This window comes from Narcine bancroftii, chromosome 9, assembly GCF_036971445.1.
Source record: "Narcine bancroftii isolate sNarBan1 chromosome 9, sNarBan1.hap1, whole genome shotgun sequence".
Lineage (NCBI taxonomy): Eukaryota > Metazoa > Chordata > Chondrichthyes > Torpediniformes > Narcinidae > Narcine > Narcine bancroftii.
In genome coordinates this window covers 39,182,761-39,210,682 of record NC_091477.1, presented here as the reverse complement: position 1 = coordinate 39,210,682, position 27,922 = coordinate 39,182,761, and the positions used below count along the sequence as shown (strand labels likewise).

At 41.4% G+C, this 27,922-nt stretch overlaps 1 protein-coding gene and 1 long non-coding RNA gene across 2 annotated transcripts in view; one reads left to right on the top strand and one right to left on the bottom strand.

The window, feature by feature from the left end:
* Positions 1-27,922, bottom strand: part of atp6v0e1 (ATPase H+ transporting V0 subunit e1) — a 45,489-nt gene that overhangs the window by 16,961 nt on the left and 606 nt on the right. Inside the window, exon 2 of the mRNA XM_069898853.1 lies at positions 27,422-27,469. Coding sequence (XP_069754954.1) covers positions 27,422-27,469 — 48 coding nt within the window. The remainder of the gene's footprint in view (positions 1-27,421; positions 27,470-27,922) is intronic.
* LOC138743450 (uncharacterized) lies at positions 9,779-15,796 on the top strand. The gene is made up of 2 exons (XR_011344903.1): positions 9,779-9,867; positions 14,851-15,796. It is a non-coding gene; the product is annotated as an uncharacterized lncRNA (long non-coding RNA).

Below are 27,922 nucleotides of genomic sequence, written 5' to 3'. Positions count from 1 at the left end.
TTTCACACGATTCAATGCCATTTCACCAAGTTTCATGACCTCACCTCTCAATTTCTACACAAAGCATGTGTTGGTATGGGGATGAATGATTTGCTGGTTGGAAAATGGAATATTCATAAAGTTATTTATTTAAAATAATCACGTTGGAATCAGTATACGTTAATTACAATACAGTAATATTTAAAGATATTCAAATCTGCAACACCATAACAGTTATAATTAGAGAGCACTACAGAACGATAACGTGGGAAAATTGAGAGCCTGTAATCAATTTTATTAGTGGGAAGACCAGAACTGGGGGAGATAGCCCCAAGATACAGAGTAGTAGATTTAGGTCAGAGATGAAAAGGAACTTCTTTTCCCTGAGTGTGGTGAATCTGTTGAACAAGTGGAGGCTACCTCAGTAAATATATTTAAGACCAGGATGGATAGATTTTTACATAGTAGGGGAATATATATAATGAAGGGTTAAAACTGGCCGGTGTCCAAAGGATTAAGCAATATGCGGAAAAGGCAGGTAGGTGAATGTTATATAGTCAGGATAATGTGAACTATTTTGTAACTGGTAAGAATACACCCTTCTCACTGTAGTAACTGTAGTTCACCACTGTGGGGGGTGTGTGTATGTGTGTGTTAACAGTTTTTCTGAGATGGTGGAAGGCATCAGTAAGTAAAAATCTCTTGTTATTTGAATCTTGGATCTTTAAGTTATTTAAGAAGCCTCCTAAGTAACACAGAGACATAACATGGTGGCAGCAGTGTAAGAAAACAGGACTAATGCCATACAATTGATTGTAAGTCACTGAAATACAAAGGGGAAGAAGAGAAAAAAACATTACTAAAAAATGGTTGGAGCAACAGCAGTTCACCCAGTGATGGTCTGGAAGGCTGAAGACATTGTTGAATGGTTTAAAAAGTTTCAGCAGAAGTGCAATTTGGCATTCAAAAGTTATCTGAAAAATACAACAACAGAAAAGGCCAGTTATATACTTCTCTGGACAGAGGAGTGACGCCTCGACTTATTTATTAGCTTTGAACTAGAGGTGGAGAAAAGTGATCCAGAGCAGATATTTGCAATGTTTGCTTCTCACCTTGAACCCAGGTCTAATCAGAATTAAACACTATGAATTTCAAGGCTTAATGCAAGAGACTGATGAAACTGTTGATAACTTTCTCACTAAACTAAAAATTGTTGCTGCAAAATGCAGATTTAAGGATTATAGAGGAAAGATTAGTTGATCAACTAATATGGAGGAGTGCCTATCCCAAAGTGCAAAAGACTTATAGGGAAGGATAGCTTGAAGCTGTAGACCCAGCCAGAGCCTTCAAAGCCACAAAGATGCAAATGAAAGCCTCATCTATGCAGACCCACCCACAGCAAAGAGTTGATGCTATAAAAAACACAATAAGTGCAAACCCCCAAGACCTGCAGCAATTGCAGCAGACAACACCCCTTTGATGACTGAAACAAATGGCCCGGATATGGTTCTGAATGTAGAGTCTGTGGTAAAGCAAACCACTGGGCAAAGATGTGCAAGTCTGGTATGAACAGTAAGAAGAAAATAAAAGACAAGATCCACCACATAAAGGGAAACAACATTGAGGTCTCTGACACCCAGATACTGGGCATAAAATCCATACACCTTCACAAGATGTCAGGTGAGATGAAAAGAAGGAAGTGAGGATCCAAATACAGAAGACAATCCAGAACAAACCTACAATATTTAACCTAAAGTTGAAACTGAATACTGGATCACCAAACAACATCCTTCAATTCAGGCTCTACCGCCAGATGTTCCCAGAGAACATAATAAAAGGGTATCCAAAAGTGCATTGAAAACAGCAATATCACATTAATGGCCTGCGGTGGGCCCATGATCAACCAGCTAGGGAGAGCTAAGATCAATGGCTGCCATAAGGGAAAGAACATCCTCTGTACATTCATTCTACATGGTAGATACAATTCGAGGACTGGATAGCTGCCAGGAGTTGCAGTTGATCTGTCAATTATGAGATCAAGACAAAGATATCCAAAAGCATGAAAAGAAACACACAACAAAAAGAGGAAATGATTTCCACAGCAGTACCTGCCAGGCCATGGCACACAGTGGGAGTAGACTTGTTCATCGAGAATCAAGACCTGAGAGCATTGACCATCACTTCAGAAATGAGAGCGCTCCTTGCTGAGCAAGGAATACCTGAGCAAGTAATATGTGACAATGGAACAGATCACGTCACAAGAATTCAGAAAGCTGGCTGCAGAATATGGGTTTATTATCGCTACATCATCCCCATAATACCCGAAAGGTCATGGATTCATTGAAAGACAAGTGCAAACTGTGAAACGCACACTAGTTAAGTGTGGCGAAACAAAGGAAGACCCAGACCTAGCTCTTCTATCATACAAGTAACACCTTTAAGGCCCGACATGAAGTCTCCAGCAGAACTTTTAAATGGCAGAAAATACAAAACAACTCTGCCAAGCAAAATACACCCTCCAGAAGGAAACCAGAAGATTGGCTGACATGCAAGGACATCAGCATTATAACAAACATCCACAAACATTGCCAGAACTCAGAGGGCAGCATGTCCATATTCAAGAGCCAACGTTGAAAACATGGACCCTAGGAAAAGTCATCAGAGAAGCTGAGACATCAAGATCATATATTGTCGAGACACTCTGGCAATCAGCTTAGGAGGAACAGAATTTACAACCAACCAACACAAGATGTGATGAAGCAGAAAGCTTCAATACCAGCAAAGCCTGCAACACCAACAACAAGTGAAGAGACCACAACCACTAATACTGAAACATCAACAGCAGTTATCAGGTGAAGCACAAGTTACATCACCTACATGTGAACCAGCAACACAAAGCCCAACAGTCATAGTAAAATCCATAAGATGGCGAAGAAACATACTGCCGCCATTGCTATATCAATTAGAACTTTTTAAAATAGTTGTGAAAATAAACGAGTGTACAAGTTCAGTTACTTAAGTTGCACTGGAAAGAAACTGATAAAGAACAATTTTTCTTTATCTTGAGAAGGGATGTTATATAGTCAGGATAATGTGAACTATTTTGTAACTGCACAAGAATACAACCTTCTCACTGTAGTACATCACTGTGGGGTGTACGCATATGTACATGTGTGTGTGAACAGTTTTCCTGAGATGGTGGAAGACATCAGAATGTAAAATCTCTTGTTAATTGAATCTTGCATCTCAAAGTTATTTAAGAAGCCTCTCAAGTAACAGAGACATAATAGTGGAGATGATCCTCTTATCAGATCAGCCAAGATCTCATTGAATAGTGAGTGGAGCAGGCTTGACAGGCCAGATGGCCTACTCCTGCTCCTATTTCTTATGTGCTTAATACTTGACTCCATATCATTTGGCATCAAATTAAAAATTATTTACTGTTATAAATTTAGTTCAGATTCTTAGGAAGCAGTTCAGTATCTTGGGTCTGCTCTGCCATCAATAAAATCATGACTAATCTTCCAGCTTTCTACCACTCTCCTGTACCAACTACAACTCCCTACATTTAAAGATCAATTCACCCATCTTGAATTTACTTAGTAGCTGAGCCATTACAGCAAACCTGGAGAGAGTTGCAAAGTGAATTTATTTCTACTCTTCTAAACTCTAAAGTTCTAGAAATCTATTCTAGGGAAATACCATTCCTGCACCTACATTTTGAAGCTTTAAGAATTTGGAATGCTTCAACGTCCCTCAAATTTCTACTGCCAAAAATCACTAATTCCATTACTATCACAAAATACCCTCTCATAATGCACTAACGTCAGAAAACAAATTCCCTATGGATGCTCGTACTGATCGTGCCCATTGTCCTCAGAAATATGTTCAATCAAAACTGGACAAAAGCAAGTTGAACAACAAAAATCTGCTATCTTTTTTTGGTAAGAGACATCTAAAATCATTTATTTTGATTGCACATGCACACACAAAATTGAACCATGAACCTTCAATACTTTCTCCTGCTAAGTACAACTAGTAGAACTTGATTTAGAAAATGGAAATCTGCCATTTCTACAAAGAAATCATGGAACAAATATTTTTACTTTCATCCAAGTTTTTTTTTAAAACTTCAATTTTTTTGTATTATCAAGGACTTCAGGAAACTTCAGGTTAATACAGCAAGTTGGCCATTGAAACGGTTCACCAAACTGTGCACAAAAAATAGACAAACACTGATCATTATCTCATTCTCCTGATGCTGTGTAACCGACTGCAAAGATCTGGGAAAAGATGCTCTGCACAGCAGCTTTTGAGTAATTTGATGTCAATATCAGTAAAATCAAAGTATTTCTCATTTTAAAAATTACTGAATTTTCTTTCAATTTTTGCTAGTTCACTTCAATTTACATCGATTATTTCATAATAAAACTCCAACCAATAAGTCATGCACCTTCTAACAATTTAGCTGACTTTTCATACTGGAGTCAAAATGTTTTCTTAAAATAAGAAAATTCTGTTTGAATACTTGGACGTTGTCTGTGCAAGCCAGAACTATGACGCAACATTAATATTTTATAATGCCATCTGCTGTCCTATTTTAAGACTGCATGCTTTCAGATACAAAAATGGTAAAACAAAGTCAACCAATTTCCAATAACAATTGTTTGGTTGGAAAAGGAATAAAATCTAACTGATAGTGTAATAAAACAGGATTAATAGCAAAGAAGAAATTGGACTAAAAAGTACCAAAATAGAGAAATGATCAAATCCCACCTAGTAGTTCCACATTCCTCACTATTTTCAGCAAATGACAAAATATGTTTTACAGACAACTATAAGTGACACCATTGAAATCAATTGCAAGAAACTACAAGACGAAGGTCTGCAAATAAAGCTAATGTCATGCCACTTCTACAAAGCATTGCATGACCAATCTCTATGGCTAATGATGTTAATGTATTATTCCATCATTGCTTGCAATAGAAAAACACTCTATGGCTCAGTGATGTAATCAAGCATAATACACATTTTTGAAGTAATTTTCACAGTTGTAAAATTGATTAAAATCTTAATCAGGGAAAGGACACTTTTACCTATTTGGACCCAAATGCCAAAGAAACTTGTACAAGCTAGCTGCAGGCAACCAATACTTTAGTCTTGGTTCTCCAGTCTGAATGCAGTAAAATCCCAATTATCCAGAATTTAATCAACTGAAAAATGAAACACCAGCAAAAATTGAGGAAATAAATAAATTAATAAAATTTCAGATAAATAAGACTGGGCAGATGGACCCCGCATGGGAACGCTGAAACTTCGTTGGACATGCACAGGTTTACTCCACTGAGCCAGCAATGCCCCTCATTGTACATGCATTCTTTTTGCTTGCGTGTGGAGTCAGGTTGTTAGCGCAAGGAAGGTGCGCCGAGGAGACCTGACCAGGACATCTCAATGGAGCTGGTAAAGTTTCAATGAAGTTGCATTGGAATGAAATGCTGGCACCCAGGATGAAGTTGCAGCTCACCACTGGGGTGACACTCCCAAAGTGTCTCCCTATCCCTGCCTATCTTTATTTATATTATGTATAAGCCTTTATCTGTAAATTTGGGGTAGTGACACTGTTAGTGTAGCAGCTAGCATGACAGTTAAAACACCAGTGACTGGGGTTCAAAGTTAAATTATGCAAGTTATGCCAATTACCTGATTAAAGTGAACTTCACATAATTAAAGACAACAATTTTGATTTTATTTCCAAAATAGTTTACATTTTGCTGTCTTTTGTCTTTTCAAAAGTGTATTATTAATGAAGTTGTATTAGTTAGGCATTGGAAGAGTGAGTCTCAGTTAATCAGAAAACTTACATATCTGACATTTCCCCTTTGGTGAGGGATGATGGGGATTCTATTGCACTCACAATATGTATCCTTGAACTTAAAATTGTATATACTCAGTCTCTGCAGTCTGCTGCTGCAAAACTGGCGTGAATCTCTAGTCTCTCTGCTGCTATGCCAGGAATTTTCCTTCTTCTGGCACTCCCATAGGAATCATATTGTGTTAAGCCTACCTAAAAGTACTGACACAGTTTATGGAAAAATATTACTATGATAATAAACTTAATCTTGAATAGTGATAGTGTCATATTACATGAAATTTCATTTTGCCTGCTGCAAGGCAGAGATTCGCCACTGGCAGAAATTGCCTAAGCTTCTCTGACAAGTATACCAATAATCAGAATGCCAAATTAAATTTAATTAAATTTTATGTTCATTGACATCCACTTTTATAGGGGAAAACACTTTGACAAAGAACCATTCTCCTTCCTGGAGATTTTGTTGCTTTAAAACTAAAATAAAAATTACATTGACTTGTCCCTTCCCGCTAATCGTCCAATACATCACAGTGCAGGTCCTTCGGCACTTAATGTTGTGCCGACCCAGATATTCCTGTCATAAAGTTCTAAACCCTCCCTACACCATTACCATTACCCTCTATTTTCCTTTCATTCATGTATCTCTTAAATGCCCCCAATGTTTCAGCTTCCACCACCATCCCTAGCAAGACATTCGAGGCACTCACAACTCTCTATATTAAACAAAACAATTTATCCCTGATGTCTCCCCTAAACCTCCCACCCTTAACTTTGAACATACATCCTCTGGTATTTGCCGATCCTGCCCTAGGAAAAAGGTGCTGGTTGTCCACCCTATCTATTCTTGCATAATCTTGTAGACCTTCATTAAGTCTCCTCTTATCCTTCTACACTCCAAAGTAGAAAGTCCCAGCTCTCCTAACCTTGCCTCAAAAGACTAGTTTCCCAATTCAGACAGCACCCTCTCCGTACCCCCCTCCTCCTCGCACCCTCTCCGTACCCCCCTCCTCCTCGCACCCTCTCCGTACCCCCCTCCTCCTCGCACCCTCTCCGTACCCCCCTCCTCCTCGCACCCTCTCCGTACCCCCCTCCTCCTCGCACCCTCTCCGTACCCCCCTCCTCCTCGCACCCTCTCCGTACCCCCCTCCTCCTCGCACCCTCTCCGTACCCCCCTCCTCCTCGCACCCTCTCCGTACCCCCCTCCTCCTCGCACCCTCTCCGTACCCCCCTCCTCCTCGCACCCTCTCCGTACCCCCCTCCTCCTCGCACCCTCTCCGTACCCCCCTCCTCCTCGCACCCTCTCCGTACCCCCCTCCTCCTCGCACCCTCTCCGTACCCCCCTCCTCCTCGCACCCTCTCCGTACCCCCCTCCACCTCGCACCCTCTCCGTACCCCCCTCCTCCTCGCACCCTCTCCGTACCCCCCTCCTCCTCGCACCCTCTCCGTACCCCCCTCCTCCTCGCACCCTCTCCGTACCCCCCTCCTCCTCGCACCCTCTCCGTACCCCCCTCCTCCTCGCACCCTCTCCGTACCCCCCTCCTCCTCGCACCCTCTCCGTACCCCCCTCCTCCTCGCACCCTCTCCGTACCCCCTCCTCCTCCTCGCACCCTCTCCGTACCCCCTCCTCCTCCTCGCACCCTCTCCGTACACCCCTCCTCCTCGCACCCTCTCCGTACCCCCCTCCTCCTCCTCGCACCCTCTCCGTACCCCCTCCTCCTCGCACCCTCTCCGTACCCCCCTCCTCCTCGCACCCTCTCCGTACCTTCCTCCTCCTTCCTATAATGAGATGACCAGAATTGAACACAATACTGTCTCTTACCAAACATTTGTAAAGTTGTAACATGACCACTCCTGCTCATAGATCCTATCTTTAAGAATCCTCTACATTAGTTTGTACACCACTGACGCAACACTCACTGGTTTATAATTCCCAAGATTCTTCCTATTACCTTTTTTTTAAAACAAGGGAACTACATTTGCCATTCTCCAATCCTCCGCACCTCCCCTGCAGCCAAAGAGGATTAAAGATCATAGCTACTGCCCCAGCCATTTCTCCCCTCACTTCTTACAGCAGCCTGGGGTATAATCGCATCTGGCCCCAGGGATTTATCAATGTTTTCAAGATGATCCAACACTTGCGCTTCCTTAATCTCCACCTTATCTATCACACAGGTTTGTTTAATTACGACCTCTCCATGATCAAGATCCTTTTCTCTTGTGAATATTGACACAAAGTATTTATTTAGGACCTCCCCACCTCCTTTATCCTTTAGAGGCCCCACCTTCATTCTCATCATCCTTCTGTTCTTCACATATGCATGGAACGCCTTGGGGTTCTCCTTAATTCTACATGCCAGGGCCTTCTCATGCCTCCTTGAGCTCCTTATTGGCTACCATATACTTCTTATGAACCCTTCCTGTTTCCTATATCTAATGCATGCTTCCTTCTTCCTCTTGACTAGTTGCATCACCGGTTTCATCAGCCACAGTTCCCTTTTCCTACCATCTTTTCCTTGTCCCAGTGGGATAAACTTATCTTGAGCCCTGCACGAGTGGTCCCTAAACTTCCTCCACATAACTTCTCTACTTTCTCCCTTAAACATCCGTTTCTAATTTATTCTCACTACTTCCTGCCTCATCCCTTCATAATTAACCCTTGCATAGTTTGATTGTTTATATCCTTTTCCATTGCTATTGAAGCTAAGGGAGTTGTGGTCACTCTCACCAAAATTATGCCTCACCAAGAGGTCCGCAACCTGAACAGGTTCATTCCCCAGAACCAGATCCAGTCTGGCCTCTCCTCTAGTCCTTTGGTCCACGTATTGTCAGGAATCCTCCTTGTACACACATGACAAATACAGTCCCATCTGTCCCTCTTGTAGTCAGTAGGTGCCAGTCAATATTGTAAGGTAAAACATCATGAGATGGGAATGTGTAGGGAGTTACCCTGTACAGGGCAGTAACAAGAAGGGGAGGTGTCCTTGTACTCCTGTTAGGTAAAACATCATGAGATGGGACCGGAGAAGGAGTCACCCAGTACTAAGGAGTAACAGAATGCATCCTTGTACTTACAAGATAAGAGAGACATTGATGGATTGAGAGGCAGGAAGCTAGCAGGGAAAGGATAGCAACAGTTTTAGTCATTGGACAAGTAATGATATGATGATGTTCTAAGCACATATCCAAGGGTATAAAAAAATCACCATTTTGCTGATAACGGCAGAATGCATTCTCCGACTAACTTTGTTAGTCACAAGTGTTACAATCCGGTAATAAAGAACAAAGAACCCTGATTTCGACTCAGCCTGGTGTTTGTCTCACTCATTCATGAACAAAGCAGACCTAACAATTTGGTGACCCCGACGTGATGGGTGAGTGAACACTGGACGACGGTTTCTGTTTTTTCTGACAATCATCTCAGCCGGCTGATAAAAAGGTCCAGAGAAGCCTGTTTTAACAAAATTCTCTCTTTTTTTTTTAAATCTTTATGATTGTCAGTAAGAACTGGAGATCGGACAAATTAGACGACCACAATTGAAGGTCGCATGCCAGGATTGTAACACGTAAGTGATTACAGACAAGATAAAAGTCCTTAAGGTGTTTGAATGACATTTATTAAGTGCTTCGCAAGAAACTACTAGAGTTTAAAAGTCTTTATTGTGTCGTTGCAAAGTCCAATAGAGTGATAAGGTGGTCTATAAACAATTGAGGACCTGAGTTTTCTGCCCTAAACTGGTTATTAAGAGGAGAAATCTCCCACGTGAAGGTTGGGCTTTGAAAGAAAACAAAGGTTCAGGCTTATTGGCCTCAATTGTATCTGAGAGACTGACTTATAAATGTCCGGTAGGTATGATAATGTCTGTACACTTGAGAAGTTAAGAATTTATTTCCCCAATTCGCCGTGGTGGAATACCACAGCAGACACTAGAGACCTTGAGACAACAAAAAAAGTACTCAGGGACGCCTGCCTGGTGAACAAGAACGACGACAGAAGGCTGCGACAGCTGTGTCCGGATCAGGTAGGAGATATTAATGAAAAAGTTGACAAACTCCTAAGAGACACCCAGTTTATTCGAAATACTTTTGATAAGTTAAATGAGGGTATTCCCAACATCACCAAGGAGATAAAGTTACGTAAATTCATAGATTGGTACAGGGAAACAGGACAAAAGTATAGCCCAAATATTTGGTTTTCTAGTTGTAATTTAACTTTCAGACCCCTTTGGGAAAACAGAGAGTGGAAAACGAGCAATCAGAGTATACAGGACAGTCTGAAGTCAATTGGAGGACAAGACTTAGAGACTGTTCTTTTAAAAGATATTAGTCATCCAGCTTGCAAGGAGACATTTTTAAAAGCAATTTTCGTTGACATAGATCCCCTAAACGGACAAAAACCTAAATTAAAACAGGCATTAGAAAGCGGTCCCGCAGCTATGGCTGTACAGTTGCCTGCTAAGACTTTTGACCAAGTTATTAAGGAAATTAATCAGGAATTAGAGGAGCGAAATACCAGTAATGCGGCATTGGAAAAACAAAAAATGCTCCGAAAATGTGTAGACCGCTGGAGGAAGAGGGGTTGGTTACCCGGGGGCACTGAGATGTTCCTGACAGGTGAGGAAAAAAATTTTAAAACGTAGAGGCTTAGATAAGCTGGAAGAAACAAAACACAGAAGGGAAAGGAAAAGTGCCTGTTTCCAGTTTCCAGCCACGAAGTGTCCGGGTTTGCTCTCTCCCTCCCTCCTTTCACCCTCCCCTCTCTCTCTCTCTCTCTCTCTCTCTCTCTCTCTCTCTGACACCCCAGATGGGATACTGGAGTCACGTCCCTTATATCCAGATATTGAGACACTGGGGTGTGACAAGAACCACGGGAATAGGGACACATCAGACGAGGTACAGGCCCCTTTAATAAAAATAGAAGGGGGAGTAATAGATGTAGAGACCCCTCTGGAGTCCAAGAAAATAGAAAAGGAGTTAGAGATACAGAAATGGAACATGAAAAAGGTTCAGGATAACATTAAAAACTTAAACAGAGATATTAATGTGCTGGGGCAGATCAGTGAGGATCAAAAAGAATTAATGGTAGGTGTATTGAAGGAAGTGGAAAAGATAACTACAACACTGTCAGGAGAAATTAAAGCTGAAGGAATGGTAATAGGAGCAAAGGACGAAAAGTGTAGTACAGATGAGGAAACGAGATACGATCCACCATGGGAGGAAAGTAAAAGGAAAAGACTCGGGAGGGAGAAAAATAGACATGCCTACCTGGACATAGTTAGGACAAAAGAGAAAGATGTGAAACAACTAAACTATGGCCGAAAAGATTATCTTAGAGATGAACGTGACCAATATACCTTTGACCCTGAGACATTGGAAACTGATAGGGACAGTGACAGTGACAAAGAAGAGTCAGAACAAGGTGGGATAAATAAATGCATGCCAAGAGTAAAGAAGGAGCAGAAATCCCCAAAATTGAGATATCAATGCCCATTACTGATCACGGGACGGGGAACTCAAAAATATGTACCCTGGTCACGAATGGACTTAGAGAGTTTAATGAAAAAACTACCTCCGTTGAGTAATGGGGCTAGTCCATGGATTTCTTGTTTTGAGCGAGAAACCTGCCAAGAACAATTAGCACTCGCAGATGTCAGAACTATCATGATAAAATTAAAGGCAGAAGGGGCCCTGAAGCAAATAGAGAAAATTGTAAGAAGCAGTAAATTGGGGGATGAAATAGAATTTAACCCACTTTGGAATAAATTTTGGGAAGCACTTAGAGAAACATTTCCTACACCCTATAGTTTGGATGCCTTGGTAACCCTTCAACTAAAGGAAGGAGAGACTGCACACGAGTATTTCACTCGAGCATGGGACTTATGGGAAACAGGGACTGGAGAAAGACCCGACCACAGCCCCTTAGGAAGGGCTCACTTTCGTAATGGGATAATAAACGGACTACCTGCTACGGTTCAAGCAAAATTAAGGGACATTGTGGGATTAGAGACAATGTCAGAGGATTTGTGGAAAAGACACCTGACACATGCAATCAAACGACATCGTCAATCAGAGCATGCTAAGTCAGAAAGTGCGTCCCAGAAGGAGGTGGACAAAACAACCGATAAATTGGTGAGAGCCATAGAACATATAGGGGTTAAATTAGCGGCCCAACAGATAGTCCCACAGGTCATGGGGCCAGTGATAAATCCGGGACCCCAAGTAAGAAATGGTTGGGAAAGACAGCTAGGTACAATGTATAGAGGGGAACATGCAGTATGCTGGTACTGCCAAAATCCTGGACACTACCAGCGGAACTGTCCGGAGGCTGGGAGAGCAAGGGGAAAAAGATTACCCTCTATTAGAGGCTATCGGGGAAGAGGAGGAAACTTAAGAGGACAAGCAAGGGGTAGGGGTGGACACATTGATGGGCCCCAGAGAATCGGGGGGTGGCAGAGTGATCAACAAGTCCAGGCACCTCAGTGTAATGACTATATTGAGGAAGGTGCTGAATTTGATTATTGAAGGTGCCCTGGAGAATCAAAAATCACGCCTCCCTGGGAGCCACCAAAAATTTGGGGGATGGTAAATGGAGAAAAAATTGAATTTATGGTTGACACAGGGGCAGCAGTTACGACAGTGATTAAAAAACCCCCAGGGAGCACATTTTCGGGCAAAACATTATCTACAATAGGATTCTCCGGGATAAGGGAAACACAGCCCTATACAGATAACATCGACATGACATTTGGACGACAAAGGGTTAAAACGCCTGTCCTGGTTGTGCCAAGTTGCCCCATTAATTTATTAGCAAGGGACATTCTTACCAAACTAGGAATAACCATACAATGTTCTGAGAAGGGCCTTCGGTTAACATACCCAGGGGATACAATAAGAAGGGGAGGACAGTTTATAGTAATGACCCCATCTAACGCTTCAGAAGACTCTGTGGAGGTTAGTATTTTCTGGAGTCGGCTACTGTATGATGAACCAGGCCCAGGGCTGATTAAACAGTTTTTTGAGTGGAGGGCCAGTATTCCTCGGTATGGGGATTACCATTATCCACTAGATCCTATGCATGTTACATTAAACTACACCATCCACCCGGACCAGGAATATGAGGAGAGGTGGGACTCTCTAAAAGAAGGGAAGACAGAAACGATACATTGTCCATTTATCTTTGTAGGTAAGGAGGGAATAGCTGCTATGGTTGTCATGACAGAAGAACAAATGGAGTGGTTCTGCTTGGGAGTAGAAAGTGTGCCTCATGTGACCTTGGGTATTGACAAAGATCATCACGCTCGACAGCTGGGTCCGATGGTAAAGGAAGCGATAGGGTGTGAATACAGGCAGACAGAAATCCCGGGATATTCCACCTCGGAGGGAGGAAAATTTGTCAGACTGAATATTGAAGCATGGGACCAGGTAGTGAATGAGAAAGTAGAAAGAGACCGAGCCATAGAAGGAGAAAATATTGATCACAGAGACTCAGACAAATATCTTTCTAATCTGAGTCCACATATATGGACAACGGGGCCCTATGATGTGGGAGTAATAAAAGGAGAGGTATTTCTAGAATTGGCCAACCCCGGGCAGAAACCAATATGGAGAAAACAATACCGCTTGTCGCCCAGTCAGGAGGAGGGTATTAAAGGAACGATAGAAGGGTTAATGGAGTCAGGGGTTTTAAGGGCGGCACCTGACAGTATGTGGAACACGCCCATCATGCCTGTTCCCAAACAGGGTAGAAAAGACTGGAGGATGGTACACGACCTCCGGGAAATTAACTTGGCTACCAAGACCATCGGGAGACCAGTCCCAGACCCATATGTAGCACTTAGGGCTACTCCGGAGCACGAATACTATACTGTCATTGATCTGGCAAACGCATTCTTCTGCTTGAATTTAGCTGAGGAATGGCAAGACTGGTTAACTTTCACTTACCAAGCACATCGGTACACATACACTAGATTACCTCAGGGTTATAAGGACAGTCCAGGACTGTTCAATCAGGCCCTTAGCGAAATCCTAATGAAATTAAAGCTCCCGGAAGATGTTACACTGATTCAGTATGTAGACGACCTACTATTAGCAGGGAAAACGCCACATGGGTGCCTGACAGGGCAGCCAAACAGGTTACTGGTTATCATGAACATATACAGGGGATGATTTTGAGGTCCCATAACAAAAAAAATGAATCTGAAACTAAGGAGACTTGTAGCAGATTGAATGACTACACAGATGAGTTTTGTGGAGGAAGAGTGCTGTACAACTGGCTCCCCGCTAACTAGGATGGTCGGTGTGCTCTAGTAACCCTTAATGCGCCAGTGCTGATTGTCAAAAGGCAGGAGGGAGACGAGGATTCCCTAGAATTGCGCCACACAGAGAGTTGGCTGTGGAGAAAAAGGAGGAGTGTTGGACTCTTGGGGCCGGGAGGAAGGAACCCTGATGGGGTATGGATTGATGCCATTGGCCAAGCCCGGAATATTCCGGACGAATTTAAATTAGCCGATGAGATTGCAGCTGGGTTTGAAAGCTTTCCTGTTTTTAGTGCAATATTTCCCATCACTGTAAATAAGAATGTTAATAGGATCAACCTTATTCACTATAATGTCCAGCGCCTTGCAAATTTGACCAGGGACGTTGTTGAGGCAATACATCAACAACTGTCAGAAACTTCCCTTATGACACTTCAGAATAGGATAGCGATTGATATGGTCCTGGCAGAGAAAGGTGGAGTGTGTGCTATGTTTGGAGATCTATGCTGCACTTCTATCTCTAATAACACAGGGCCAGATGGATCACTCACTAAGGGGTTAACGAAACTTAGGGCATTGGCGAAAGAATTAAAAGCCCAGTCTGGAGTCCCCAATCCTGTTTTATCCTGGTTACAGGGAGTGTTTGGGAGATGGAGCACATTGTTAGGACAACTTTTGCTGGGTTTGTTCATTTCTGTATCAATTTTTATCACTTGTGGCTGTTGTTGTATTCCATGCATTCGAATGCAGGTCACGAGGACCATAGAGACAGCCCTTGCTGACCGTGATGAACTGCCTCCGAAATATCAAGCTGTGCAGGCTGTGGAGCAAGACTATCTCACATTACAGGAGACGGAGAAAGTTGCTGAGATCGATCTGGAGTCTGAAGGGGAATGTGATGGGAAGGAGGGATTGTGAATTAGATTGTTACACATATAATTTTAACCTTGCTTGTAACCCAAATATTATAACATTGATTGTAACACAAACATTATTAATCAGATTGTAGAACAAGTATTATGAATTAGATTGTAGACCATATGTTAACTTGGGAATTTACTAATGTACGGGGGGTTAGCTAGTTTTTTGCTTGGGGGCAAATGGGATGAAACTTGTAAACGGGCAATGGGATCGGGGTGACGGATGGGGGGTGTACGCAAAGGAGGGTTGGGGGAGCCCTCGCCCACCAGCCGAACTACCCTGTGAACAGAACCCGTATAGAGCTTGGCAATAATAGGCGAACTAATGTAACGCGGTGGTAGCATAGTCAGGGCGAGATTGTCCTCTAAAGAGGACAAAGGAGGGATTGTAAGGTAAAACATCATGAGATGGGAATGTGTAGGGAGTTACCCTGTACAGGGCAGTAACAAGAAGGGGAGGTGTCCTTGTACTCCTGTTAGGTAAAACATCATGAGATGGGACCGGAGAAGGAGTCACCCAGTACTAAGGAGTAACAGAATGCATCCTTGTACTTACAAGATAAGAGAGACATTGATGGATTGAGAGGCAGGAAGCTAGCAGGGAAAGGATAGCAACAGTTTTAGTCATTGGACAAGTAATGATATGATGATGTTCTAAGCACATATCCAAGGGTATAAAAAATCACCATTTTGCTGATAACGGCAGAATGCATTCTCCGACTAACTTTGTTAGTCGCAAGTGTTACAATCCGGTAATAAAGAACAAAGAACCCTGATTTCGACTCAGCCTGGTGTTTGTCTCACTCATTCATGAACAAAGCAGACCTAACAATATTAGGGAAGTTGAAATCACTCATAACTACAACCCTGTATTTCCCAACCATTCCAAAATCTGCCTGCTTATCTGCTTCTCGGTAGGTTCCCTTGGTACTTACCCATGATCACACTTGTTCCCACACATCCTTCCTCCCCACCATTCGAGGCCCCAAACAGTCTTTCCAAGTGAAGCAGCACTTCACTTATGAATCTGCAGGGGTCATCTAATGCATCTGGTGCTCTTGTGGCTTTCTCTACATTGGAGAGATTGAATGATAATTTTGTTGAGCACCTTAACTCTGCAACAATGGTAGGCCCACTGGCCAACCATTTCAATTCTGGGCCAACATGCATTGCCAAACTGAGGCCATCCTGAAGGAGCAATGCCTCATATTCCATCTGGGCACTCTCCAACTGGATAACATTTGCATCAACTTCTATGGTTTCCATTAGCCATTCCCCTGTCTCCCACACTTCCCCATCCCTCTCCATTCAGATGGCTATCACCTCCCCCATCACTTCTCGGCTTTTTACGCTTGTGTCCTCCTACCCACATTTCCCTATGACCTCTTGCCTGTTGACCTATGCTCCTTCCCCCACCACTTTGGTTCAAGCATTTGCCTGCTTTTGGCTCATAACCTGATGAAGGGTTCAGGCTTGAAATGTTGTTACATGAAGAACACTGTGCAACTTGTTAAGCTTCTCCAGCATTTTTGTGTGAACTACAGTACAATTACATCATGTGCAGATTTCCTTGTTTAACATGACTCACTCTAATGTTTATTTAAATGGATTGATAACATCATTTTTTCAGTTGCAAAACAAAACCTCTTACTAGTAACATTGAAGGGAATTGCTCAAAGAAATTGGCATTCCCTTTCCAAAATGGTCAGCTATTGGAAGGGAGTTCCAAGCACTGGCTTCCAACAAAAATATATCTCCATTCATAGAACAATGAAAACTTACGGTACAATACAGGCCCTTCAGCCCACAAAGTTGTGCCAAACTGTCCCTAGCTTAGAAATTACTAGGCTTACCCATAGCCCTGCATTTTTTTTTTTTTTAAAAACCTCTACATACCTATCCAAAAGTCTCTTGAAGAATCCTAACACATCTGCCTTCATTACCATTGCCGGCAGCCCATTCTATGCACCCACCATTCTGTGTTGGAAAAAAAACACCCCCAACATCTCCTTTGTACCTACTCCCCAGCAACTTAAACCAGTGTCCTCTTGACCATTTTAGCCCTGGGAAAAAGCCTTTGACTATTTACATGATCTGTGCCTCTCATCATCTTAAACACCTTTATCAGGTCACCTCTCAGCCTTTTCTCCTTGGAGTGGCAAAGGAGGAGTTCACTCAACCCATTTTCATAAGGCATGCTCCCTAAACCAGGCAACATCCTTTTAGATCTCCTCAGCACCCATTTTGTGGCTTTCACATCCTTCTGATAGTGAGGTGACCAGAACTGCGCACAGTACTCCAAGTGGGGTCTGACCAGGTCCTATATGGCAACATTACCTCTTGACTCCTAAATTCAATTCCATGATTAATGAAGGCCAATACACCATATGCCTTCTTAATCACTGAATCGACTTGTGCAGCTGCTTTGAAGGTCCTATGGACTTGGACCCCAAGATCCCTCTCATCCTCCACACTGCCAATAGTCTTAACATTAATACTATATTCTGCCATCATATTTGACCTACCAAAATGAACCACTTTACACTTATCTGGGTTGAACTCCATCTGCCACTTCTCAGCCCAGTTTGCATCTTATCAACGTCCTGCTGTAACCTCTGACAGCCCTCCACATTATCCACAACACCCCCAACCTTTGCGTCATCAGCAAACTTACCAACCCATCCCTCCACTTCCTCATCCAGGTCAATTATAAAAATCATGAAGAATAAGGGTTCCAGAAAATGGCAAACTCTCAGTTGTACCCAAGGAAGCAAAAACAAACGAAGGATAAAATTTAATAGGGAATACAACTGGAAAATATACAATCTATAAAAATAGAATTAAAATTTCACTTTCTCTCATTCAACAGAATTTTCCAGGTAATTTCAGATGAATTAAAAACACCTCAAGTATACATCAAGATCAAGATAATGCAAGGAAACTGCAAAACAGTCCACAAGGAAGAATTGCTAACAATTTTATTATTTCAACATGGATTTACTACAGAAATTGCTGCCAGTTTCTAGGTACAATGAAAGCACATTCTAACACTTAAAGAATTGAAAAGAGGCTGCTTTAACAATCCCACCTACCCTTAAAATCAAATTATACCTTTCAGTTTAACAGACACATCTGATAAAAATCAGCATCATAAGCTACCAGAGCAGTATCGAAGCTACCAGAGCAGTATCGAAGCTACCAGAGCAGTATCGAAGCTACCAGAGCAGTATCGAAGCTACCAGAGCAGTATCGAAGCTACCAGAGCAGTATCGAAGCTACCAGAGCAGTATCGAAGCTACCAGAGCAGTATCGAAGCTACCAGAGCAGTATCGAAGCTACCAGAGCAGTATCGAAGCTACCAGAGCAGTATCGAAGCTACCAGAGCAGTATCGAAGCTACCAGAGCAGTATCGAAGCTACCAGAGCAGTATCGAAGCTACCAGAGCAGTATCGAAGCTACCAGAGCAGTATCGAAGCTACCAGAGCAGTATCGAAGCTACCAGAGCAGTATCGAAGCTACCAGAGCAGTATCGAAGCTACCAGAGCAGTATCGAAGCTACCAGAGCAGTATCGAAGCTACCAGAGCAGTATCGAAGCTACCAGAGCAGTATCGAAGCTACCAGAGCAGTATCGAAGCTACCAGAGCAGTATCGAAGCTACCAGAGCAGTATCGAAGCTACCAGAGCAGTATCGAAGCTACCAGAGCAGTATCGAAGCTACCAGAGCAGTATCGAAGCTACCAGAGCAGTATCGAAGCTACCAGAGCAGTATCGAAGCTACCAGAGCAGTATCGAAGCTACCAGAGCAGTATCGAAGCTACCAGAGCAGTATCGAAGCTACCAGAGCAGTATCGAAGCTACCAGAGCAGTATCGAAGCTACCAGAGCAGTATCGAAGCTACCAGAGCAGTATCGAAGCTACCAGAGCAGTATCGAAGCTACCAGAGCAGTATCGAAGCTACCAGAGCAGTATCGAAGCTACCAGAGCAGTATCGAAGCTACCAGAGCAGTATCGAAGCTACCAGAGCAGTATTGAAGCTACCAGAGCAGTATTGATGTCTACTACCAACAGAAAATTTCACAAATATGCTATTTACACAGCAAATATTTCCTAGTTTAATACAATGCAATGCTCTAGAGTCAGGATTACTAGTCAAGAACCAGAGAGAAATGTTTCATCAACCACACTCAAAACATTTTCCCTTCTAAATCTATGTTAAAACGATGGAGCCATTTCCAAGTTGTTTAATATATGGCAAGGCACACATGCATGCAAGATCTCATTGCTGTACCACCAAATAAATTCAGAGCGATAATATAACCAGCATTTAATTCATAAAGACACTGCTGGGACTAGTGGCCTTGGAGAAATGGGGACTTTTTTTTCGTCTGGAGGTTAAGAGGCTTAAGTGGTTAACTTGAGGTATACAAAACCATGAAGGGCATAAATAAGGCAATTAGACATTGCCTTTTCATCTGGGAAAGGGAATCTAAAACTAAGGTTAGAGGCGGGAAGACAAAAATTTGAGACCCAAGGAGCAACTTTTTCCAGTGGGTGGTATGCATATATAGAATGAGGAAGCTGCAGAAGTACAGTACAACTCTGATTAACCAAAATGGTCAAGATCAGGCCTATGTCGGATAAATGATTCCACCCCCTCCCCAAAAGAACTGGTCTTTTTTTTTAAAAAACAGCCCGGGTGCAACAGGAAATCACATCAATGACAAGGGAAGGTTTTTTAAGCATTAAAATGTTTAATTCTCAGCAAAAAAAAAAGCTGGCTGATACCAATCACCAAGACCATCCAACTGCAGCCGATCCCTGACACGTACACACTGCTGCCACTGATCCCTGGGGAGGCTTCCTGGGCCGGTGGAATGCTCAATGGTGAGCTCCCGACCCCGAAGCTCAAGTTCCAACTCTGAACCTCCCCTTCTAGACCCACCATACACCAGGGAGCCCATTGTATGGTAATTGGCTGAGGGTTTGGAGTCAGCGTTGGGGAGGTCTGCTGCACCGAGGGAGGGAATGCTACAGAGCCTGGGAGTCCACGGTCTTGCTCCTGCCTGGGAGCCTGCTCTCCTTGATGACACCACGACAAGGGGTTCTTTTGACAACTGGGAGTCAGTGGAACGCCATTTGTGAGGGAGAGAAAAGTCAATATGGATAGGTAAAGAAGAAATGGAAAGATAAAGGGGAGTGAATTACCCGAAACGAGGACAATTGCCTTTCTAATTTCATGTCAGGTGATTCCCCCCCCCCCCCCTCCGCTCCCCTCTCCTCATCATCAAGAATATCTATATGAATCAGTAACTCTCCCAATATCTTTGGATGGAAGGGTCAACTGTATTAAAATGAATGTGTTGCATAGAATACAATATTTTTCCCCTCCAACATTTGCTTGTTCTTATACCTCAGATTTTTTTTCAAAACCTTAATAAATGCATCAGGAAGTTTCAGTGGAAAGGTAAGCCTTCCAAAGTCTCCTTTGATAAATTAACTTAGAATTATGAAATGGGGGGATTAATGCTCCCAGATTAAAAAAAAACATTGGGCAACCAAATTAAAATTTGTCTCCTCCATCAAAGTGAGAGGTGACAAGTCTTCATTGGTAAAATTAGAGTTGCACAAGGTTGGTAAGAGGATAGCAGAAAACTTTATATAAAAATGGATTTCTAAATTATTATCTGGTCCTATGATCCTAAAGAAGCCCTGCTTTTAAAGCATATAATTTCAATATGCAATAAAATTCATGGTCAAATTGGGGACTTTTGGTGGGGGGGGGGGGGGGGGAGGGAGGAGTCTTTCATCTAAAACACCCCTGGCTCAAATTAGGTCCAGCACTAACCATGGTATACAAATTGATCTATTTTGCTGATCTGATATTTTGGGACAGCATGATTAACATGATTAATGCAAGGTATCAGCTGGTGCAATACAACTTCTTGCATCAGCTATACCTTACTCTACAAAAGTTACACAAATTAAAATTGGAAATATCAGACTAATGCTTTTGATGTGGTCAAGAAATAGGTACTTTCTTGCATTCAAGATAATGCTCTAAAGTGAGACCATTCTGAGAAGATTTGGGTGATCTTTAAAATATTACAGATGTTACGAGCCCAAAGGACCCCAAAACCCAGCAGCAATAGACGTTCACCAAGACAAATAGTTATTTAAACAAAAGTTGTTTTTAAATTAACTTTAAATATGAAAACAGAATCAAACTTTAACTTATCTCTACACTTAACTAACCCAAATTAATCCCCTTCTAATTCTAAGCGCACATGTATGTAATGTGTGTATAAATTTAAGAAAAGTTCTTTGGTTCACAGTTCAATCTCACTTCTTCCAAGTTCTCTGGTAGCAGGCAATTCTTATACTGTGCAAAGAATTTAACATGTATAAAGTTCACCAGGCTTTGGTGCTCAAAAGGTAAATGTTTACCACTCAGGAAGGTTCTTGTAGGGTTTGCAGAGAGAGAGAGACAAGTTGTTCCATGATTTCCACAACCAAGGTACCACCATTAGTCACCTAAAGGTCTAGCTAATGAAACTTGCCCCATCAGGCTTCTCCATATGGTAACCTCTTTCTTTCAGGCTACCACAGAGTTCCTTTCTGTTCCACTTATTCCAAAAGAAACATCAGACAGATAGCTCCAGAGCAGTGGATGGTTGGAAGTGCTATCTGTTTCAAACCAGCTTCCCGGCTTGCACCGTTCAGCTGCTTTCAGTGTCACACACACTAGCTGAGAGAGCTTGTTGAACTTTTCTCTCTCTCTCTCTCCAACTGCGACTGCCAGAAAGCCATGTGACTCTCTCACTTGTTTAAAAACCCCCACCCTCTTCAGCAAACCACAGGAGTTCTCCCCCTTGGTCAAGTTATTGTCTTAGGTAAACAAAACCCAGGAGTGACCCTTACATGAGCACTTTGCAGAAAGGTCAGAGCCTTGTAGTTATCCAACCATCCAGCCAGTCTCCAATTCCAAACAATGGTCTTGTAGCGGCTACAGTCTATTCATTTCATGATGTCATTTCAATTAGCACCTACTTGTGAAATGTGCATAAAAGTCTCCAAAGATCCTGCAATGTTACTGAAAATGAATTCTTCAGTATTTCAAATAAGATCGGTTTTAAAATGTGTGTATGTAACCTACTTTAAATCTTAACAAATTCTCCCTATATATATATATATATATATATATATATATACATACATACACACACACACATTACACTGAAATTCAATGCCCTCAGGTACCAAATTACTTTTAATTGGTGAATTTAGAAGATGCAAGACCTAAAATAAGGATGCTGAAATATCACTTAAAATTCATTAAGCTTTCTTTTGCAGTGGCTGGGAAATGCATAGAAGTTACTTGGAAATCTGATTCCCAACTAGGTTTAGCCCACTAGAAGATAGAAATGCATAATTGTGTTTCCCTGGAGAAGATAACCTATCACCTCAGAAACAGGTATGATGCATTTTCAAGAATATTAAATTCATACCCAAGGTACGTCAGGGTACATCTTTAACGATTTCCCCCCCCCCCCCCACTCCTGTCTTTTCCCACCCCACCCAGTGCTTATAGCACCGAGGACCCTAGATAAGTCAGGTTATTTGTTCCTTGATGGGAGTGGGGTTTATCTAAGGTGAAACCAATCTTTTTCCTATTCTTTCTCTTTTACTTTTTCTTTCTCATTTCTTGGAGTGGGAGAGTTCCTTCTATTATATTTTTCTCTCTTTGGTTCAACATGGACATTGAATGTGCATTTTTGTAGTATTATTGTAATTTTTTTTCTTTACAATAATTAAATCACATATTGATGCTTTTCTTTCTCATTCTTTAATATCAACATGCAGATTGATATTTTATTATTTTGTTAATATTATTGATATTTTTTCTTTCTGATTATTCTTTGTTTTGACTGCATGTTGATTGAAAATTCTCAATATTCAAAAAATCATCTACATGCAATGCTGGTGTCAGAAAGCAGCAGCGATCATCAAGGATCCACACCAACAAGCACATGCTCTGTTCTTGCTGCTGCCATCAGGAAAGATATATAGGTGTCACAGGTCTCATAGCACCCAGTTCAGGAAAGGTTGCTACCCATCACCATTAGATTCAAACTCATTTAAGGTCTCTTACTTTGCACATTTATTACTTTTTTTCTGTATTTGCAGTTTATTATTCTCACTTTTGTAGATATCTTCTTCGTGATCACAATTTACACTGCTGATAAATGGAAATTTTGCCTTGCCTGCAAGAAAAATCTCAGGGTGTATGTGATGTCATGTACTTGGACAATAAATTTGAACTTGAAAGTTAACTAAAATTTGTCAGACGAAAACCATGTATGTGGCAAAACTATAAACCAAAAGTAAAAACCGCTCAAAGAGCTAAATGAACTGCTTCTGTTGCCAGGATTCAGTTGCTTAACCAGGATGCAGTGTTGGTCTGTGAACATACATACAGAAGAATTGGACAGAGACAATGGAGTTTAGAGCTCAAAAAGTATGAGTTGAATCAGTCAAGTTGAAGCAGGGTGGAGTCAGAAGATGCCACAGTTGGAGGAAGCAAGCGATCTTTGATAGTACAGGTGTCCAAAACTTTATTGTAGTCAAATTGCAAGCAGGCAGTTTCAGATGACAGCAGGTAGAAAGATGGAGTTATTAATGCGTCATCACACGGGAGGGCCACATTCAGCCAAATAGCTTGGGCCATAGCTAAAGTTTACAGCAGAGCTAAATACAATGCATTTTAACTTGATGTCAGCTCAGCCAAAATTTGGTATCAAGCAAGCAGCATCATTTAGGAGAGTGGAAACCAAGAGTAAAAAGTACAAGGAAAAACATCAAAAGCAAAAGTTTTAGTACCAGAATTTCTACATGTTGCAAATGCTATTTTAATAGGAGAAACCACCGTCTATGAAAATTAATCAATGGGAAAAGCCTTTCAGAATATTCCCATCCTCCATAATGGTGGGGCCCAGCACAAATTATAAAGACAAGGCAAAACATTCTCAACTATGTCAGCCAGGAGTGTCAAGTGGATGAACTTCCTCCAGCGACCTCCATCATTTCAGAGAGAGATTGTCTTCACTATGTGATATTAAGAAATGGCTTAGAGCATTGCACACAGTAAAGATCATGAGACCAGACAACATCCTAGCTGCAGGATTGAATATCTCTGCTCCAGAACCAAGTGCATCTTCAGACATGCAGTTGCAATACTAGTATCTACTCCATTATGTGGGAAGTTGTCCTGTTCACAAAAGGCACAACAAATCCAATATGGCTAGTTGTCACCCAATCCATCTCAAAGTAATAGAAGCAGTCATCAGCAATTCACTGATATTCAGTTTGGGTTTCACCAGGACCTACAGCTTCAGATGTGAACCAATCATGGACCAAAGAGGTGCATTCAAAGTGAAATGAGCTGAACTGCCCTTGTTATTAAAAAGGAATAGAGAGAGAAAAAACTAAAGATGCTGGAATTTTGAGCAAACAAAGAAATGGTGTCAGTACTCAGCAAGTCAGCTAGCATTCATGGATAGAAGTGATCAGTTAATATTTCAGGTCCAAAAGATTAAGTGACCATTTCTACTCATGAATACTGCCCAATCCACTGAGCTCCTCCAGAAGCTCATTGTTTGCCCTTGAAATCAAAGGCAACTTTTGTCTAAAAGCTGTCACAAGGAATCCTGGCAAAACTAGAGTTAATGGGAATAAAGGGGAAAGCAATTTTCATAGTAGATCACACAAAAGATGATGTCTGGATATTGAAGTTGTATTATCTCTGGACAAAGTCCTTTCATCACAAGTCTAGAAGTGAGGATATTTGCTCATGCCACAATGTACACATTCATTCTACAGCTGCATTTAGTAAGATCTAGATTTCATTCAGTTACAGGATGACAAATGGTAATGGCAAAAGTAGTGGGCAATGACAATTAACCACTCAGCAAATCCTCCCATCATCACATCCTGGGGGTCACCAGTAGCAACAAGTGTAGAAACAGGTATCCTGCAATGTGACTCATTCCTGACATTCCTTGTGGAATTCCATTATCTGTACTGCACATGGCAGGAATGTAATAAAGCACTCACCATTTGTCTGGCTTTTGTGCATTTCCAACAAGTAACTCAAAACCATCCCAGTCAAAACAGCTCACTTGATTTGTACCACATCTATATCATAAATATCAATTCCTTACAACATTGGAACACAATGACTAAAATCTACATCACTTTGGTTACTCTCATTGCATTTCTTAAACTGAAGGCCTCAGCAATCCATCAGGACCAGGGCGGTACAAACTTAGGATCACCATCTACAGCAGTGGTTTTCAAACTTCCCCCCTAAATTTCCATTTCACTTTAAGCAACCCCTATGCCATAGATGCTCTATGATTACTGGGGGATTACCCAAGGTGGTATGTGAGTGGAAAGAAAGTTTGAAAAACACTGTTTCAATCATATCCAATTGAATGTTATGTGCACTGTTTCATAACTCCAAAGGAAATAGGCCAATGACAGTTTTTCTCAAGCAAATATTTTAGTAACAATTGGGTCTAGAGCAGTGATTCTCAACCTTCCCTTCCCACTCACATACCACCTTAAACAATCCTTTACCAATCACAGAGCACTTATGCCACAGGGATTGCTTAAGGTAGAATGAGAGTTTGGGGGACAGTTTGAAAACCACTGATCAACAGGATGCCCTCAAAGAACAAAATTGAACTGGTAATAGAAGGCAGAGAGTGATGGAGGTTGTTTTTGTGAATAGAAACCTGCAAGGAATGGTGTACTGTAGGGATCAGTGCCAAGACCCTCATTGTTTCTCAGACAGTAATGATCTGTCTAGGTCAGGGGTGTCAAACTCAAATTCACAGAGGGCCAAAATTAAAAACTTGGATAAGTCGTGGGCCAAACTAAATATTTATTGAAAATTTTCAACAACATCTGCATGTTTTCTCTTCTTTCAACATATGTAATGTTAATTTTTTTCTTTTTAAAATAAATGTTTAATAATAGTTTTGGTTAAACTCTTTCCAGAAGAAGCATTAACAAATGAGAAATAAAATATTCAATAAATAATATTTCTCTATAGCCTTTAAGCTCCTTTTAAATGTATTTTTTTTCACAAGCCAACAAGTCAAAAAAATAACAACTTGTTTCAATGAAAATCCAATCTTTCAACTATGAACAGTCCAAAGTTAACCAAAGAAAATATTAATCCAAGCTTCGCCTGCTACATTGTGATTTACTCTGATGCACCTGGGTCTAAACCAGATACTTGGCATCTCTTCTTAGATGCAAGTTCATCAAACTGTGGGGTCAGAGTTTGCCTCCCACCTGTCTTGAAAGGTCCAGTTTTCTGTCTTTCGTTTGGCCATTTTTCGTAAGGGGTTTATTACACGTGAGTTGGGCGACAGGTCGCAGATGCTAATGAAAGTAAAGAGAGGAGGTGGGGGCGATTAGCGGGCTGACGGGCCGGTGCCAACGCATTTGCAAAGCATTCTGGGATTTGTAGTATTAGCTGTGCATGCGCTATACTGGCGCGGCGGCCAGCGGGCCAGCTCTAATACATATTTGTTATGATCTTGTGGGCCAAATAGAATTATATCACGGGCCAAATTGGCCTGCAGGCCTGAGTTTGACATGTGTGGTCTAGGTGAATAGAAAGGAGACTATCAGTTTAAACAGCAATCAGTTAGAATTTAATACAAGATGATGCATTTTGGGTGGATTAACAAGGACAGGACATGTATAAGGAATATAAAACTGTTTGGCTGTGATGAGGAACAAAGTGATTTTTGTGTACAAGCATAAAGATCTCTGAAGATGCAACACAGTTAAAGAATGCTTGTCCTAATTAACAAGGCTATAGAGTGCAGCTGCTAGAAGTTTATAGCTTTGTAATACATTGTACACGGTACTGTGTTCTGGCCTAAACACTTTTGCACTATAGAAAGGACATGACAACACTGGAAAGAGTACAAAGGTAATTTATCAGGATGTTGTCTGGGATGGAATGCTTCAGTTACAAGGAAGATTTTTTTTCTTTAGGGCAGTGAAAACTGAGGGAGGTCTTTGAGATATACAAAATTATCAAAGGCCATCAAAAACTAATCAACAAGGGATAAGATATTTAGAAAGAATCAGAGGAAGAATTTTCACCCAGTTATTAGAATAGTGAAGGCAGCTAGTCTCACAACACTTAAGAGTATCCAGAAAAACAGTGGCCAGGACTGCAGCAGCTCACCATTAACATGTTCTCAAGGGCAAATAAGAATGAGGAATAAATGCAGGTATGGCCATATCTTGAAAATATTTTTTTTTTAAATAGCACAATGTACTTGATAGATCATACAGCAGGAATATTGTTTATACTTACAAAAGATAGCAACAAACAGCACTCGTCACCAACATTGTATTAATGACACTGCAGAAGAAAGAAGATTTTAATGAATCACAAATATTATTGTCTTTGCCAGAGCTCCCAATTAACAAAACACCTTACAAAAGGTAATTAAACGCATTTTTCAAATGTTTCCATTTCACAAAATCAATTTACATTGTGCCCTGTTAATTAGGACAAGCATTCTTCAACTGTGTTGCATCTTCAGAGATCTTTATATTGGATACATTCCAGCAACCAAGGTACACAGCAAATGCAACATCAATCTTTCTCTTTCATTAATCAGTCATCAAACTGAGAAATATTTAGGTGTTGGCAATGTAATACACAAGGCATTTATGCAAACACAAAACAACTGCTAACACTACTGAAATAGTTTGTCAAAATCTTAGCCCCACGTACTGTACAGTATTGCCTTTCTCTTTTATGCAGTCACTCAAAGAAACGCAGAGCCAATCTGTTTTCAAGTCAATTATG